The following is a 13,750-nucleotide window of genomic DNA, read 5'->3' on the forward strand; positions in this document are numbered from 1 at the left end:
TCAGGTAGAATGATATATTCTATTTCATGCGTAAGAGGAATACTAAATTAGCTGAACTACCTCTTGTGAGACAGACACGACTGATCAAGAGACACATAGATCTGCAAAAACACTGTTTCTGTGCCCTTCTGCAGCACCAAGCACAGCTGAGTCCAGAGTCAGTAGAGCTCTGGGCACTAACAGCTCTCCAACAAAGTAACTGCAGGCATAAGGCACAGGGTATGGACGAGTGCAGCATAGTGATGGTCTGTGCAAGGCTCAACTCTGCTTCCCGAGCAACTTATTACAGGAATAAATAACCAGCTGCACCCCTCAGTGAAGGTGAAACATTATCCGCCTCCAGCTACACTTTTTCCATTTCAGGAGCACACAGCACCATGTGCACCACACGCAAAGCCCGACCGTCTCCTCCAAGGAACCCCACAATTACCCCACTTCCCATTATTGGTCCCTGACTTCCCACTGCTGCTTCTGTGCTAGACACCGAGCCAGCTCTTCATCCAGAGCATTAACAAAACACACTGGCAATATGCTTCCAGAGGTTTAGGATTTACCGTCACTCTTTGATATACAAGGTGCCGCTGGATAACGACTCAAACACTGCACACCCTTCCAGCACACTGCAACCGCATTTCTTCTGCATTGTACCCTTGAGAATTGCCATCAGCAGCACACAAGAGCAGGAATAAAAGGGCAGGAATTGTCTGTTGCCCCTTTCTGCATCTTGTGCTTTTTCCTCTGCCAGGACGGCTGATGTCCCTTGTCACGTTTTACATTCTAAGTGAAACGCTGTTGCTGGTTCGTGTTTGACTCCAGCAATGGCAAATTCTCTTTTGCACATCAGCTGTGAAGGGCCACAACCCTGAAATTCCCCAGGCAGCAAACCTGACAGATTGCAACAGTTTCAAACTGAAACTTGATGGAGAGCACAGAGGAATCGCAGAGGGTGAGGGATAGAGTGTTATATACACAATAAAATGGTTTAATTCTCGTGAAGGTATTTAAGAGTGGATATGCAAGACCACAAGCGATAATTTTCTAAATGTCATGTCCAATAAGGCTCGCCTGACATTTACAAGAAAGTCCCAACTCTCCAGTGGGTTTTCCTGCAGCACTCTCTTACATCAGCTTTACAATACCTCATAAATAATGCAGGCAGCAGGGGCGTGACAGAGACAGTCCCTGTTTTTATCACTCTCGCACCTTCAGAGTGTTGTTATTGCTGCTCCTGACGCCTCACATGGGCTTAAACTCCCAGGGATGGTGGCGTGTGGGGGTGACACAAAGGGCGGGCAGGCAAACTCCACTTCTGCAGTTAAAGCTATGTTTGGGGGGAGGCTTTTGCTCCCTCTTGGGTTTAGGTTTTTCTTTCCTCTCTATTAATAAAAAAACCCAGGAATTCCAAGATTTGCATCAATGGAAAACCATTATTGATGTGACCTTGGAAAAACCCCAGTGTATCTTCTCCACGCCTGTGATAAACACGTGGGAAAACACACCAGCCTGGGGAGTGCTGGCAGAAAGAACACAACTTACAGTGCTGTTCAAGTTATCAGCCTAAGAAAATAGCAAATGTCCCTCCTGTTCCTAACGACATGAAAAGTCATCTAAGAAGTTAAACAGCCAACCCTGACAGTTCAGTGCTGTGTGGTTATCAGCAGGGAATGTTTGCAACTGAAACTGCAAACGGCCAAAAAATGCAAACATTTGAGATGCTGCCTCACAGTTACGTAGGGGAAAACTCTTCATAAGCAAAGACTTCAAACAAAGCAAGACACTTGTGCACCCCGGGATGATCACACCCCGACTCCTGCCCTCACAACCCTCTTGTCCCATCTTCAACCAGAACTCCCAAAAGCCTGACACAAACTGGAAGTTTCCCGGGATCTGCTGGGAAAAGGGTGAAACATGCATGAAGCCACCAGATCAGAGTGAAAGACAAAATACCCAGGAGCAATCCCCAGGCACAGCTCCTCGAGCTCTGTCTCCACAAGCCTCAGGGAGCACGACTGAGGTGTGGCCTCGGCCACAGGCTGGGGCAGATCCCACCCTCACTCCTGCTACCCAGTGCTGTGGAGGGAGGGAGGCGCGAGCTGGAGTTTTGGGGCTCTTCCCAGCATCATCTCTGCCAAGTGCCTGTTCCCAGGGGGGACTCCTGTGAGATGGAGCAGATTTTCATGGATACTGTAAATCTAGCCGTTGACTATGGACTAAACGGGTAACTTGTTTGACAGCCTTTGGCCTAGTGCCTCATAGCTCTGCTGGCAAAGAAAACAAATCTGTTAATAAGATATTTTAACTGTGACAACAAGGAGGAGGAGAACTTTCCAAACATTCATTTATGATAATTACAGAATAATGATGGCAAAAATCAGGTAAAACATGGAGAGAAGGTTGAGAGTGCTAACAAACATGATATAACACATCTGTTCTCACAAGGGATGTATGTCTAAAGATTAACATGTCAAAGAAAATATAAAAGCAGGTGGTAACAGCTTAACTAAAGCTGGTTTGCAGCAATACAAGTATTCCTAAGAGCGACATAAAAGAAGAACAAGCACTTGAAACATTTTCTCAGACCCAAATCCCCATTGCAAAGGAAGTCAATACAGTTTCTTGAATGTCTTCGAGTGGCAGACAGGCTACACGAAGGTGAACCCAACAGTAATTAAATGTCCCCATCAATCACACGTGTCCCACTCAATCACGCCGAGGCTCGCTCCCTGCCGAAGCAGCAACCAGAAGCAAGGGCATAGCTTGGTGTGTGGAAAACACCACCAGACCCTGTGGTGTGGGCTCTGGGAGCAGCCTGTGGTGTGCACAACTGCAAAAAGTGAACAAAACCTCTTCTGGCACTGATGTGCTTACCCCCACCAGCTCCCGTCTCTGCCTAATCCTCAGAGTCTGTAGCACCCCTAGAACCGACACATCCTCACCTTAATCATCTGAGAGAGATCTCCAGCATCGGCCAGTTCCAGGACAATGTTAAGTTCATTGTCTTCAATAAAAGAATCCAAATACTTAATTATATTGGGGTGGTTCAGTTGCTGCAGATAGAGGGAATGCAAGAAGAAAACCATTAATGCTGTAGCAGCACCAGCTCCATGACACAATACTGTCTGTACTGCTGCTGCAGTCATTATGCAGAACAGTTCACCACAAGTTCAACTACAAACTGTGCTCTGAGTAACTACAGACAGAAAGCTTCTAAGAAATATGATTTACCACAACCACAGCATTATAAAGGTGTCTTGACTAAAGAGTAATATGGCCCCAAACAGTGTGAAACAACCTTTTCTATTGTAAACTCACAAAATATTTAAGAGAAATGTCCTGAAGGAACCCTTGTTAAACAACCACTGGGTTTTTTTCCCCATTAAATATAAATGAAACCCCCAACTGTTGATTACAGTAGTGCTCCTTGAGGTCTCTTTGCCCCTTAGAAGAGAATAAAAACGTTATAAGAGGAAAATACTGCACAAATGACATATGTCAGTTTACTTTTCCTATTATTTATGTGTGCATCTTCACTAATGACTTTTTCCATTGCAGTATAGCTGCTGCTTCCAGTCACAACTGATATAAGCAGTTCATCTCTTAGATTATTACACTTCACTCACAGGGTTAAATTAAGAAACAGGCTCAAGAAATTAAAATTTCTGGTTTAATATTTTATGTCTGAATTTCTTACAGTGGAAAGCTGTAATTGCTCAGAAGATAACATAGTACCTAGGCCTCTCTCCTCACTCATTTTGCTTTAGATTATCTTTCTCTTGTGCTCTTAGAAATGCAGTAAATTTTCAAACTATGAAAGTGAGCATTTCATCTACTGAACAGCTGTGACTCAACCTGTCTATTCCAGGGGTTACAAAGCCAAAAGAAACGCTGTGACGATCCATCACACTAATCACTCCTCTCTGCATGCACATTAGGGGACAGATTCTCCTCTGCAATGCCTTGACACTAGCACGCATTAGCCTTAATGGGATCCATGTGCAGGCATCAGGGAAGGAACATTCCCACAAGCCTGAGCCTTAAATAAATAAATAAATAAGCATCACGGCCCAGCACTTCTGTTGACATTTCTTTTTAATGGCTGCTCTCAGGTACATTGACTTCCAGTGGAATAAAGCACCAAAATCAGGAGGCCCTGACACCTAATGCATAGCAGGGTGCCTCCCCTCACCCCTGCACCCTCCCCTCACTGCTGATACACTGAAGCCTCTGATTTCAGGGATGTTTCCAGTCCCCTGGAGGATGCTCTGATGGGAGCTCTCTCCTGAGTTCCCAAAGGCATCGAGAAGTTCAAGCAGTCAAAGAAGCCCCTTTCCAAGCCTCAGCACCGTGTGCCAACAAAACACAGCATCAAAAAGCTACAGCTGTAACAGGCACTGAAGGCTGCACACTGCTGGGAGAGCTGCTACACTGACATTCCCCCTGTCCTGCACCCCAGCCTTTACTTTGTTCATTGTGCATAACAAAGCACAGCTCACTCAGATCCAGGTCTTAATTAACAGATACAAAGAATTTAAATAGCTTTTTTGTGAGACTGTACACAGAGGGAGCAGTGCCCTGGAAGGAGTCTTATGGAACCCTCTTTACTGGAAAGCACAGGAGTCCTCCCACAACCTCCTAGAGGTGTGAATGGAGACATTTTTTCTACAATTCACTGACCTTTCACCCCTGTTTTCCCACAACAGCCAGGTAGACCATCCTGGATGAGCCAAACTGCCATTCTCCACTGTGGCCTGTGTCAAATTTACTTTCACACACCCCTTGACTGGGGGAGGTTTGTGTATCTCCTGTATATTCACGCAGCACAGAAACGGCCCCCTGAATTTTCTTGGGCCAGGAAAGTACATTCATTCTCACAAACCATTAAATGCACCAAACATTACATGTACTTTCTCTTGGGTTAATGACAATCCCTATTTCTTTAATGCATCCTAAAAGTACGATGGCAGTTAATGCCTGATGTGTATGCACAGCAGCGCTGCCAGCAAGAGGCATGTGGCAGGGTAAGCCACCTCTAAATGAGCGAGTGTGGGTGCTGGCAGCCCAAATGCTGATTACAGCCATATTACTGAGCTGCTTTACCTAAACCTTTTAGCCAGAATTACACTCCAAGTGACACACTTTTTTTTTTCCGGCTTCTGTTAAATTTTGAATAATTTTAATTCATTTAGAAAACACAAGAAAAATCCCTTTGTTTCCATGGTCACACAGCAGCCTTTGATCACAGAAGACAAGGTGTTATTTCGACAGGGATGGACTACAGCAAGTCTATGCAACTCCTTCCCAAATTCCACGATGGTCTACACTAAAAATAAAAATAACAAAGAAGGAAAAGCTCTGGCAGCAAGTTCTTTTAGTAACAGACTATAAATACTTCAGACTAGGCACCGTCGTTTAAAAGTAGAACGAAAGTTCTAAAAATACGAATCTCCTGTATTCCCCAGCCAGACACAGATCACTGCGAGGCAGATGCGGAGCCACGGCAGCAGAGTGCTGAAAAGGAGTAAGATTTAAACAGACTCTGAAATACCTTGCTAAATCGGGTCCTTACACACTTTTCACTTTCTAGACACAACAACTATCTTAACTTCCCCTGCCAAACCATTAGTAATTATGTCTTTTCATAGAATGACACTAAAAACGCTGCAATTATGGAGAATAAATCGCTCATATGAGAAAATGCACTTGCTCCACTTTCCTGGAGTTGCACACACACTATTCTGAAGGAAACCAAAACGTGAGAAGTTCACAACAGAAGGAGAAACCCCATCAAATTCTGTACAAAAGCAGACTGCAGGCCACGCAGACTCTGCAGCAACAACTGAAGCCTTGCTTTTAAAAGCTTTTCCTATTTCCAGGCACAGACTATTCTGCCCTGTGCTGCAGAAATGGCAATGGGTACTGCCCAGCCCCAAGCAACAACCTGCATCCTACTCTGATGAAGCAGCTCTCAAGTTTGCAGAATGACTTTCAAGACTGCCCCAGCACATCCACATACAGACCTTCATTGCTACAGAGCTGCGAGAACAGGCAGCAAGGGAGTGACTAACAAAGGAGCTGCAGACAGATTCATCTGCTCAGGTACTTGTCCCAGGGCATGGAGTGACATTCTCTGGTTTCACAGGCTCTAGCTAAAGCCCCATTTTTCATGTGTGATACACACACATGCACATGCAAAACTGTTTTCCCATCCAGATAGTTCATTAATTAGTTTATTTTAAAGTGAGAAACAAATCAAAACACATAAAGGGCAGAATTTACACACCTCTGAAAGAGGAGCACTTCTGGTTTTTTATGGTAAAAGATTTTTAATAGATTCCTTAGACTACAGGCAGAAAATTCAATAAAATCACAGTTTAAGACAAAACTCTTGCATCATGTAGGCATTCTAGCTTGCCAAAGCAAGCAGGGTCTACTAGGATCATCCAGAGTGCTCTATAAGCTTGACTGGCCATAAAAGGAACTGATTGTTGCCAACTTGAAAATCATTTTTTCCTCAAAAGAAAATACAGAAGAAGTCATTGTGCAAATTCTTACCTTCAAGAGGTCAATTTCTTTAATGCAATCTTGCCTAGCCTTGGCATCCATCATTTCAAAAATCTTCAAAGACAAAATCGTGGAAGATGAGCGTGAAACAACACAAAAAGAATTTGATAATTGAACACGAAATTGCTCTTTCCTATCCCAGTTTGTACATCCTCTGCTGTAATGGCACACACCATCCCCAGAACAAAGAAAGACCGTTTTTCTGTATTCTGAGACCACTGAAGAACAATAGCAACAGGGTAAAACTGATTTAAAAACCTGCAGACAATGTTCTAAGCAGCACCAAAAATACACTGGTTGGTGAGTTTGTTGTCATATTGAATTTGTTGAACCATAGTCAGCTTAGCTACCATTCCTTTCACAGGGTGAGTTAGAGCCTCCACTGATTTCTCTGTAACAATTAACAATATCATTGAGCATTAATATTCATTCTGTGATATCACAACTGTAAAACTGCTTTGACTCCTCCAGAGCATTATTTTTTATTCCTTAACTTAAAATCAACTAAAAAAGCCCCAAACCTCTAAAACCCAATAAATAAAAACAAGAAAGCACAGTGATGGGTTTTTCTTAATGGCACAGTATCAAACCAGACCCAGGGCTCTCAAGCCTTAAACTGTCAGTTTATAAAGCATTTGATTACATTAAAGAGGCACCCGACTCAGAGTAATCTGTGTACACTGGAAACATTCCCATTCCACTTGCTAAATAGTAAGACTTTGAACTTAAATGCTCACCTGAACTTTCTTCAATGCCACAGGTTTTCTGTCCATAAGACAAGTTGCTTTGTAAACTTCACTGAATTGTCCTCGTCCAATCTTCTTCTCAATCTGAAAGTCTGCCAAGGTGCAGCGATACGGGTACCCCGTTAAATGTCTCTGTTCCAGTCAAAAGAAGTCAAATCAATGAGCTAGAACAAGTCATCAGAACCATGAATTTACATTCCTAATCTGTCTTCCTAATGACCACACAAGAGGTTTCTATGACTATTCACATTCAGGAGGATAAATTCCTCACAGCAAGGACTGCCTAGCAAGCCCGACAGAAACCTGGTGTTCCTTTGGTGTAGGATGGACAGCAGAGTGCTCTGGCTTTCCCTTTCTCACCTTCACTTTTCTGTTGTCCACTCCAGACAACACTGTGCCAGAGCAAATGCAATATCAAAGCACAGCACACAGCTGCAAGTGCACACACACGCAATGGCAGAGACCTGGGTAAAAATCTTAACCTAACAGAAGCACAAAACTAGTCACAGCTATCAAAAATGTACAGGACAGAGCTCAGTGTGCATACCCCCTTAGTCTCACTGCTGACAGTCAAGCATTCAACCTGGGCTGACCAGTCCAGAGATCATTCTGACCACAGATGCATCAGTCCCTGGGAAATGTATCAGTAACATTGGCTAAATGAAGCTAAATGACTTTTTAAAAAGGAAATAAAGTCTTGCCTTCTGTAACTAATTAGTCCCAAACTACTGTTTCCCTAGTTACACACCCTCTCATCGACTTTGTCTGCTGTGTCACTTGGGACATGCTGATGCTGCCTTCTGAGCAGTCTCAGGTAAATAGCAGCTGAGCAGGTAGACACAGCGTAATGAGGATTACACACCCCATGGACCAGGAACTGCTCCCCAGAGCCATTCTGGTCTCTTCTGTAATTAACACAACTGCTAACCAATGTTTAAAGTGGAAATCATGAAAATTAATTACTTAAAGTTGCCATGCATGCCAAGTAGAAGGTTTTTAAGCTTCAGCATCTTGAACTGTTTCAGAGTCCTATCAAAAAACCACAAGTACACAACAAAAGGGCATCCCAGTGACACAGCCATCGTTGGCAGCCAAAGCTTCAGCAGACAGTCCCAGCATGAGGGAGAGCAGCCCAGGAGGGATGGATGCTTTAAGGAGATGACTGTTGCAACCACTGTCATTTCCTAACACAAGAGGGGTGAGGCTCAAAGTAAAATGCAGGTAAAGCTTTCAGGCCAGCACTACATACTGTGAGGTGTGAGATGGTGTGAGGATCTCTTACAGTGTGTATTTATTTTGACAAGTCAATAACTTTGGACTTCTTTTCATTGCAACAGAAACAGAAATGACTACAATTCAATGAACTATAAAAAGTATCAATGAGACATCTGAAAAAGCTTCCAGATCTCAAGGTGTCCACGCAACACAACTACAATCACAGCTATTTGTCACAAGTTCTGTAAACAGCGTTGTAAAATTCAATGGTTTTGAGAAAACTCACCAATAAAGTCCCCCAAATAGTAATTTCTAACCCACAAGCTGCATCCATCAACCAAGACAAGCTATTTTACAAACCATCACCTTTACAGCATCTTTATCACAACAAACACAGGAGAAAGCCCCACATGAAAAGCTATGCCTGCACTAAACGGTGACATTCTATAAACACTGATGACAGACATGCAGATAGACATCACAAACCAGTGAAAAGACCAGCAGGTCTTCTTGCTGTCACCTCTCCCCTCATCTCTCTGGCAGTCACAGGCTGTTTGTTGCTGGAGTTTGCCCTGCAACTTCCACATGACTGTCTCGAGGACTTGGCTGGAGGTAAAGCTCCGCAGTTTTACAGAGGACTGTTGCTGAACTGAAAAGCTCAGACGGTTATCAACTCCAGAGAAGACAAAAAGGCAATACCAGAACATCCAGCCAATGCCTGCTAATTCAAGTAGGCACATAATTGGAAATTTAACTCCAGGCCATCATGATCATCAGCTTTCTCAGTTTAAGTTCCCTAAAAGAGCAAACCCACTCCTTTTCAGAGGAAGTGACGCCTCAAGTAATTACTTCTGAAATGCCAAGGCCACAGCTCCGTTTATCCACCTATCACAACGAGCACTAACTATTCTCATGCTATAAGGAATGGTTTACATTTCTCCAGGCTAAAGATGACTCAATAAAAATGTAATTCATGAACAATAACCTACACAAAGAAGAATGCAGCATGAGCATGTGCAGTTATTCATAAAGGAGTTGCACAGGAAGCTCATTTCATCAAGTACTTCCCTTACACAGCTCAGGGCATGCTTCCCTTTTCACAACACTTCAGTCTCCCCTTACTCTGAAAGAAGCCCCATTTACCCACCTTATTGCAGTGCCACCACGGGCTGCAATCAAAGTGTGTAAGCAAACAAAGGAAGGTTACTCTCAGTGCTTGTGCTGCGCTCACAGCTACACAGCTCATACTACCAGCTGGAACAGCTCAAAACAAAAGGGAAAAGGAAGATTTAGGATTCATTTCTCTAAGTTTTGCAGTGTATACGACATGATATAACGGGAGTATTCCTGCACCAATGAGGAGAAAGGCAGCCTAGGGGCATCAGATAAATACCAGAATGAGAAGATAACGCTGCTTTACTATTTACATACAGTCCTCTTTAATTTACTAAATTAACACAGGATGAAACCACACAAGCAAATATTTGAAGGAATCAGTCCCTGCAGCTTTCTCAGTTTAAACTGGCTGCACTCTTTTTGCAGGGATTTGATAAACAGTAACACTCATCAATACAGGTTACAGTAATACAGGAACACTCATCTCCTTCCAGGGAGTGCCAACAAACCAGCAGTTTATGTGTGATGAAATCACCAGAAGAATGCCTGAACACAACTGTTTGTTCAACCTGACTGGGAACTAACCAGGAGCATCTGCATTTCCTGACTTTTTTACCTATAGGCTACTAGGCAAATTAATTGAGCTGTCCAGTTAAATTGCTTTACCCAGCCAAAACAAAGGTGTCAGGACATAAAACTACAAAACATTTCTTCCTAATTAAAAAAAACCCAAATGAGAAAGAAATGAAGGCATTTCCTGACTGGTGAACGTGTGCCTCCTCAGACACCTGCCTCTTGGGTAGTAGGAATTTGAACAATTCCTTTCTAACCTGGGAGTTACCACTTTTGAGGGGCAGCATTTTTAACAAGACTTTATGAAGCAACTAGCACAAAATTTTATTTTTAAGGAAGAAATCCAAGCTGCAATCAAGGATGGTATCCATTTGCCCTTCATAAATCATTAAATGGTGTGTTTAAACCAAGAGTGTTTAAGTGTAAATATTTTAAGCATGTGCCAAGAAATATCTAGCAACTTCTTAACTTGAAAATATAAATAAACGTTAGGCAAGTGACAGGGTGTATGTGTGTGTCCTAACCACTTTCACATGGTTAGCACATAAAGTCTGCTTGCCATGCTGGAGTTAATGCTGGGTGATGACTGGACACCTTAGCTGATATGTTCTGGCATCCTCCAGGACTACAGCTGCACATTTACATATGCAATGACCTAGATTTGCATTTGCTATCACAACCTATCAGACCTAATTAAAGTAATGGAGCTTTCATACAGTCTGGAAGATGTTTGATTACAGTGTAAACCAGAGAGTGTGCTCAGGTTAGACCAAACCGTACCAGAAAGCTGCCTATTGATCACAGCAGTCCATCTTCCCACGTGTCTGCTTACAATCAACCTTCTCTTAAGCCTTACTGTACTTAAACATAAGCAAGTGACTCCTCTAAATACTGCCACAAGGACGCATTTAGAACACCTAAGAAACACCAAACTCCTCAGGATACCATTTCTATAGTCTGGCCTTGCATCCAGTTAATTTATTTCATGACTTCTGACAAGGCCTTCCATGTTTAACCACTACCATTTTCCCTAAAGCTGTCAAAGAACCAAAGCTATTCATTCAAATGAACTATGCCCTTTATTTCCAAAAGCCTCTACAGTTTCCACAGACAGACGTAAATTGTCTTCAAATCTGTTAATTAAAACCAGATCTTTTCCATTTTCAGGACAGATTCAGGCTCAGTAAAGGGTTGAGGTCTGCATGAGCACAGTAAACCCAAACCACTCTCCACAGAACAGAACTCCACAGAACTCTGTCAATGACAGAGATCGAATTAAAAAAAAGGGAGAAAAAGAAGAGGAAGAAATCCAACCAATCCAAGCCCCCTTCAACCACAGACCTCTACAGACAGTGTGAAAGTTGAACTGTTCGCACACTTGCTGTTCCCAGGGCAGCTGTAGGAAGGGGACAGTCTGGGAAGAACTAGTTTTGAGACAAAGGTTGTTCTCTTCAGCCACACAATGAAGCCTCATTCTTCTACCACTTCATTAAAACTAAAAAACCCCAAAAAACAACAGAGATGAAAGTCAATAAATTCCTCATTCAAATAAAGAGGCTATTCATTTTCAAGAAGAAATGCAGAGATCATTCCAAGAACAAGCTCTTCTGGACAACATCTCTGGCATCCATGTTCTCCCTCAGACGTAATCACTGATGAGAGAGCAAAACTTTGAAAGCTGTCACAAGTAGGCAGTGACAGCCCTCGTCACAGTCCTTACGGGAGCAGTTTGCCAGGACTTTCAACCTCACATTTTGAGGTGTTAGGAGATTTTCTGCAATACAGAATTAGTAAGGTTTTGGGACACTAAAAAAATCCAGTGAGATAAAGCTTCTATTACCTTATGAACAGACATACTGCAAGGATAGGAAACTTAAAAGAACAGGAGTCTCTATATACCAGATTATAAAGTAGGCCAGGCAATGTGGACAATGACAGCATTAGAAGAGCTCCTTGCTACATCCTTGTTCCTTGGTGACAGTAACTACTACTTTCTGCTTAGGCTTCCACGTTTTCGGGGGTGCCTGTTACAGAGCTACCAGAGGTGCCCAGCCACAGGTGACTCTGAGCATGCAAGAGTATAAATAGTATAAATAAATAGTATAAACATTTACAACTGCAGATTTGATATCATTTCCTCCAAATCCTTCATACACTGCTCCAATGCCATGCTTGTAGGACAGTTACATACCCTGAACATTTTTCTCTCTTTTTAAATGAGTAGTGGAACAGCTCAGAATCTGTATTTTGGGATAAGGAAGAACAAGAAAAACTGTTCTGTAGGAAGACTTTCGATCTCCAGAACAATTAATGTTTGGCCAAGATGTCCCCCTCTGTAATTATTTTAGAGCTGGGGAAAACCTGAACAGTCCCATAGAAAACTGCCCTAGCAGCCTTTTCTGCAGTGTGTAACTCCAAGTTTCAGGCAAAGGAGAGCACCAAGAGACTAGAGACAAAAACATCAATAAAACATCCACATGCAGCAGAGCAGTGCCAGAATGATTGCTTCTGCCAGACACACAGCAAAAAAATAAGCCTGAACGAGCTGAAAAAAGGGAAATGTTCACTGCTAATTGCAGACTATATAAACCCAGAGTGCTAATGTCAATTAATAATGAAGTCAGTTGGTTTACTGCTGCCTGACTGGCACGTAGGAAGCCGGCTCTAGGCACCAGTCTGCACAAGTGGCCACACACTCATGGGACGTTCAGATTATTTGTAATCAACATAAAAACTGTTAAAGATTGGTTAACCAACAGTTAACAAGTCAGACACCACAATCTTTAGATGCCAATAAAAGCATTCCTCCTGTAGAGCCATGGAATGAAATCCTCTTCAGAAGAGTAAAAATACGCTCGCCCAATTAATTCTCTGAAATCTCATTAAAAAATTTAGCCCGACTAAGCCAGCCACTTCTGACCTGAATTTTAACGATCTTTACGCTGCATATATGTTTTTTTCTGATATTTGCAATGCATCATTAATTTTAAAGGAATGGTTTCTTTGCTTCTGTAGTGCACACTTCATCTGAATGACATTTACCGTAAACTGATTTCACCTTTAGAAGACATCTGCAGCAGCAGGCAGGGAAGCTTCAGCCCCTCCAGTTGAACACGTATACATTATAAGCAATGATTTACTATCAACATCAGCATTTCAAACCTCCTTATGATGTCCCAAATTATACACCCATCTCCATTCAATAATGCCTACCTGAAAAGAATTCTGCATTCTTTGAGGCTACAACTCCAGGGTGAATTTATGAGAACACATTAGAACAGATTGATTAAAAACCAGAACTTCCAAGTTCATCCGAGATGAGGAAACTTTAAAAATATGGATTATCCTTCAAACAGTCAAGTAATTACTGAAGAATATATCAGGTTTTTCAATTTGCAGCCTCAAAACTACACTACATAGTTATAAAATACCCTTAACTCAATCTGTAACCTAGAACTTAACGTTTGGCTGGAATCTCTAAGGTTTATCATCCCTACCAGCATACAACAGTACCAGCTTATGACAATTTCTAAACTGAG

General features: G+C 42.5%; 1 protein-coding gene across 2 annotated transcripts in view; it reads right to left on the bottom strand.

Annotated features, from left to right (window-relative positions):
• NEK6 (NIMA related kinase 6) overlaps positions 1-13,750 on the bottom strand; it is a 54,426-nt gene that overhangs the window by 20,344 nt on the left and 20,332 nt on the right. For both annotated transcript variants that reach the window (XM_062011221.1, XM_062011220.1), the window contains exons 3-5: positions 7,299-7,439; positions 6,553-6,615; positions 2,937-3,047 (exon numbers count right to left, since the gene is read on the bottom strand). In XM_062011221.1, the coding sequence (XP_061867205.1) occupies positions 2,937-3,047; positions 6,553-6,615; positions 7,299-7,439 (315 nt within the window). The remainder of the gene's footprint in view (positions 1-2,936; positions 3,048-6,552; positions 6,616-7,298; positions 7,440-13,750) is intronic.

This window comes from Colius striatus, chromosome 19, assembly GCF_028858725.1.
Source record: "Colius striatus isolate bColStr4 chromosome 19, bColStr4.1.hap1, whole genome shotgun sequence".
NCBI lineage: Eukaryota > Metazoa > Chordata > Aves > Coliiformes > Coliidae > Colius > Colius striatus.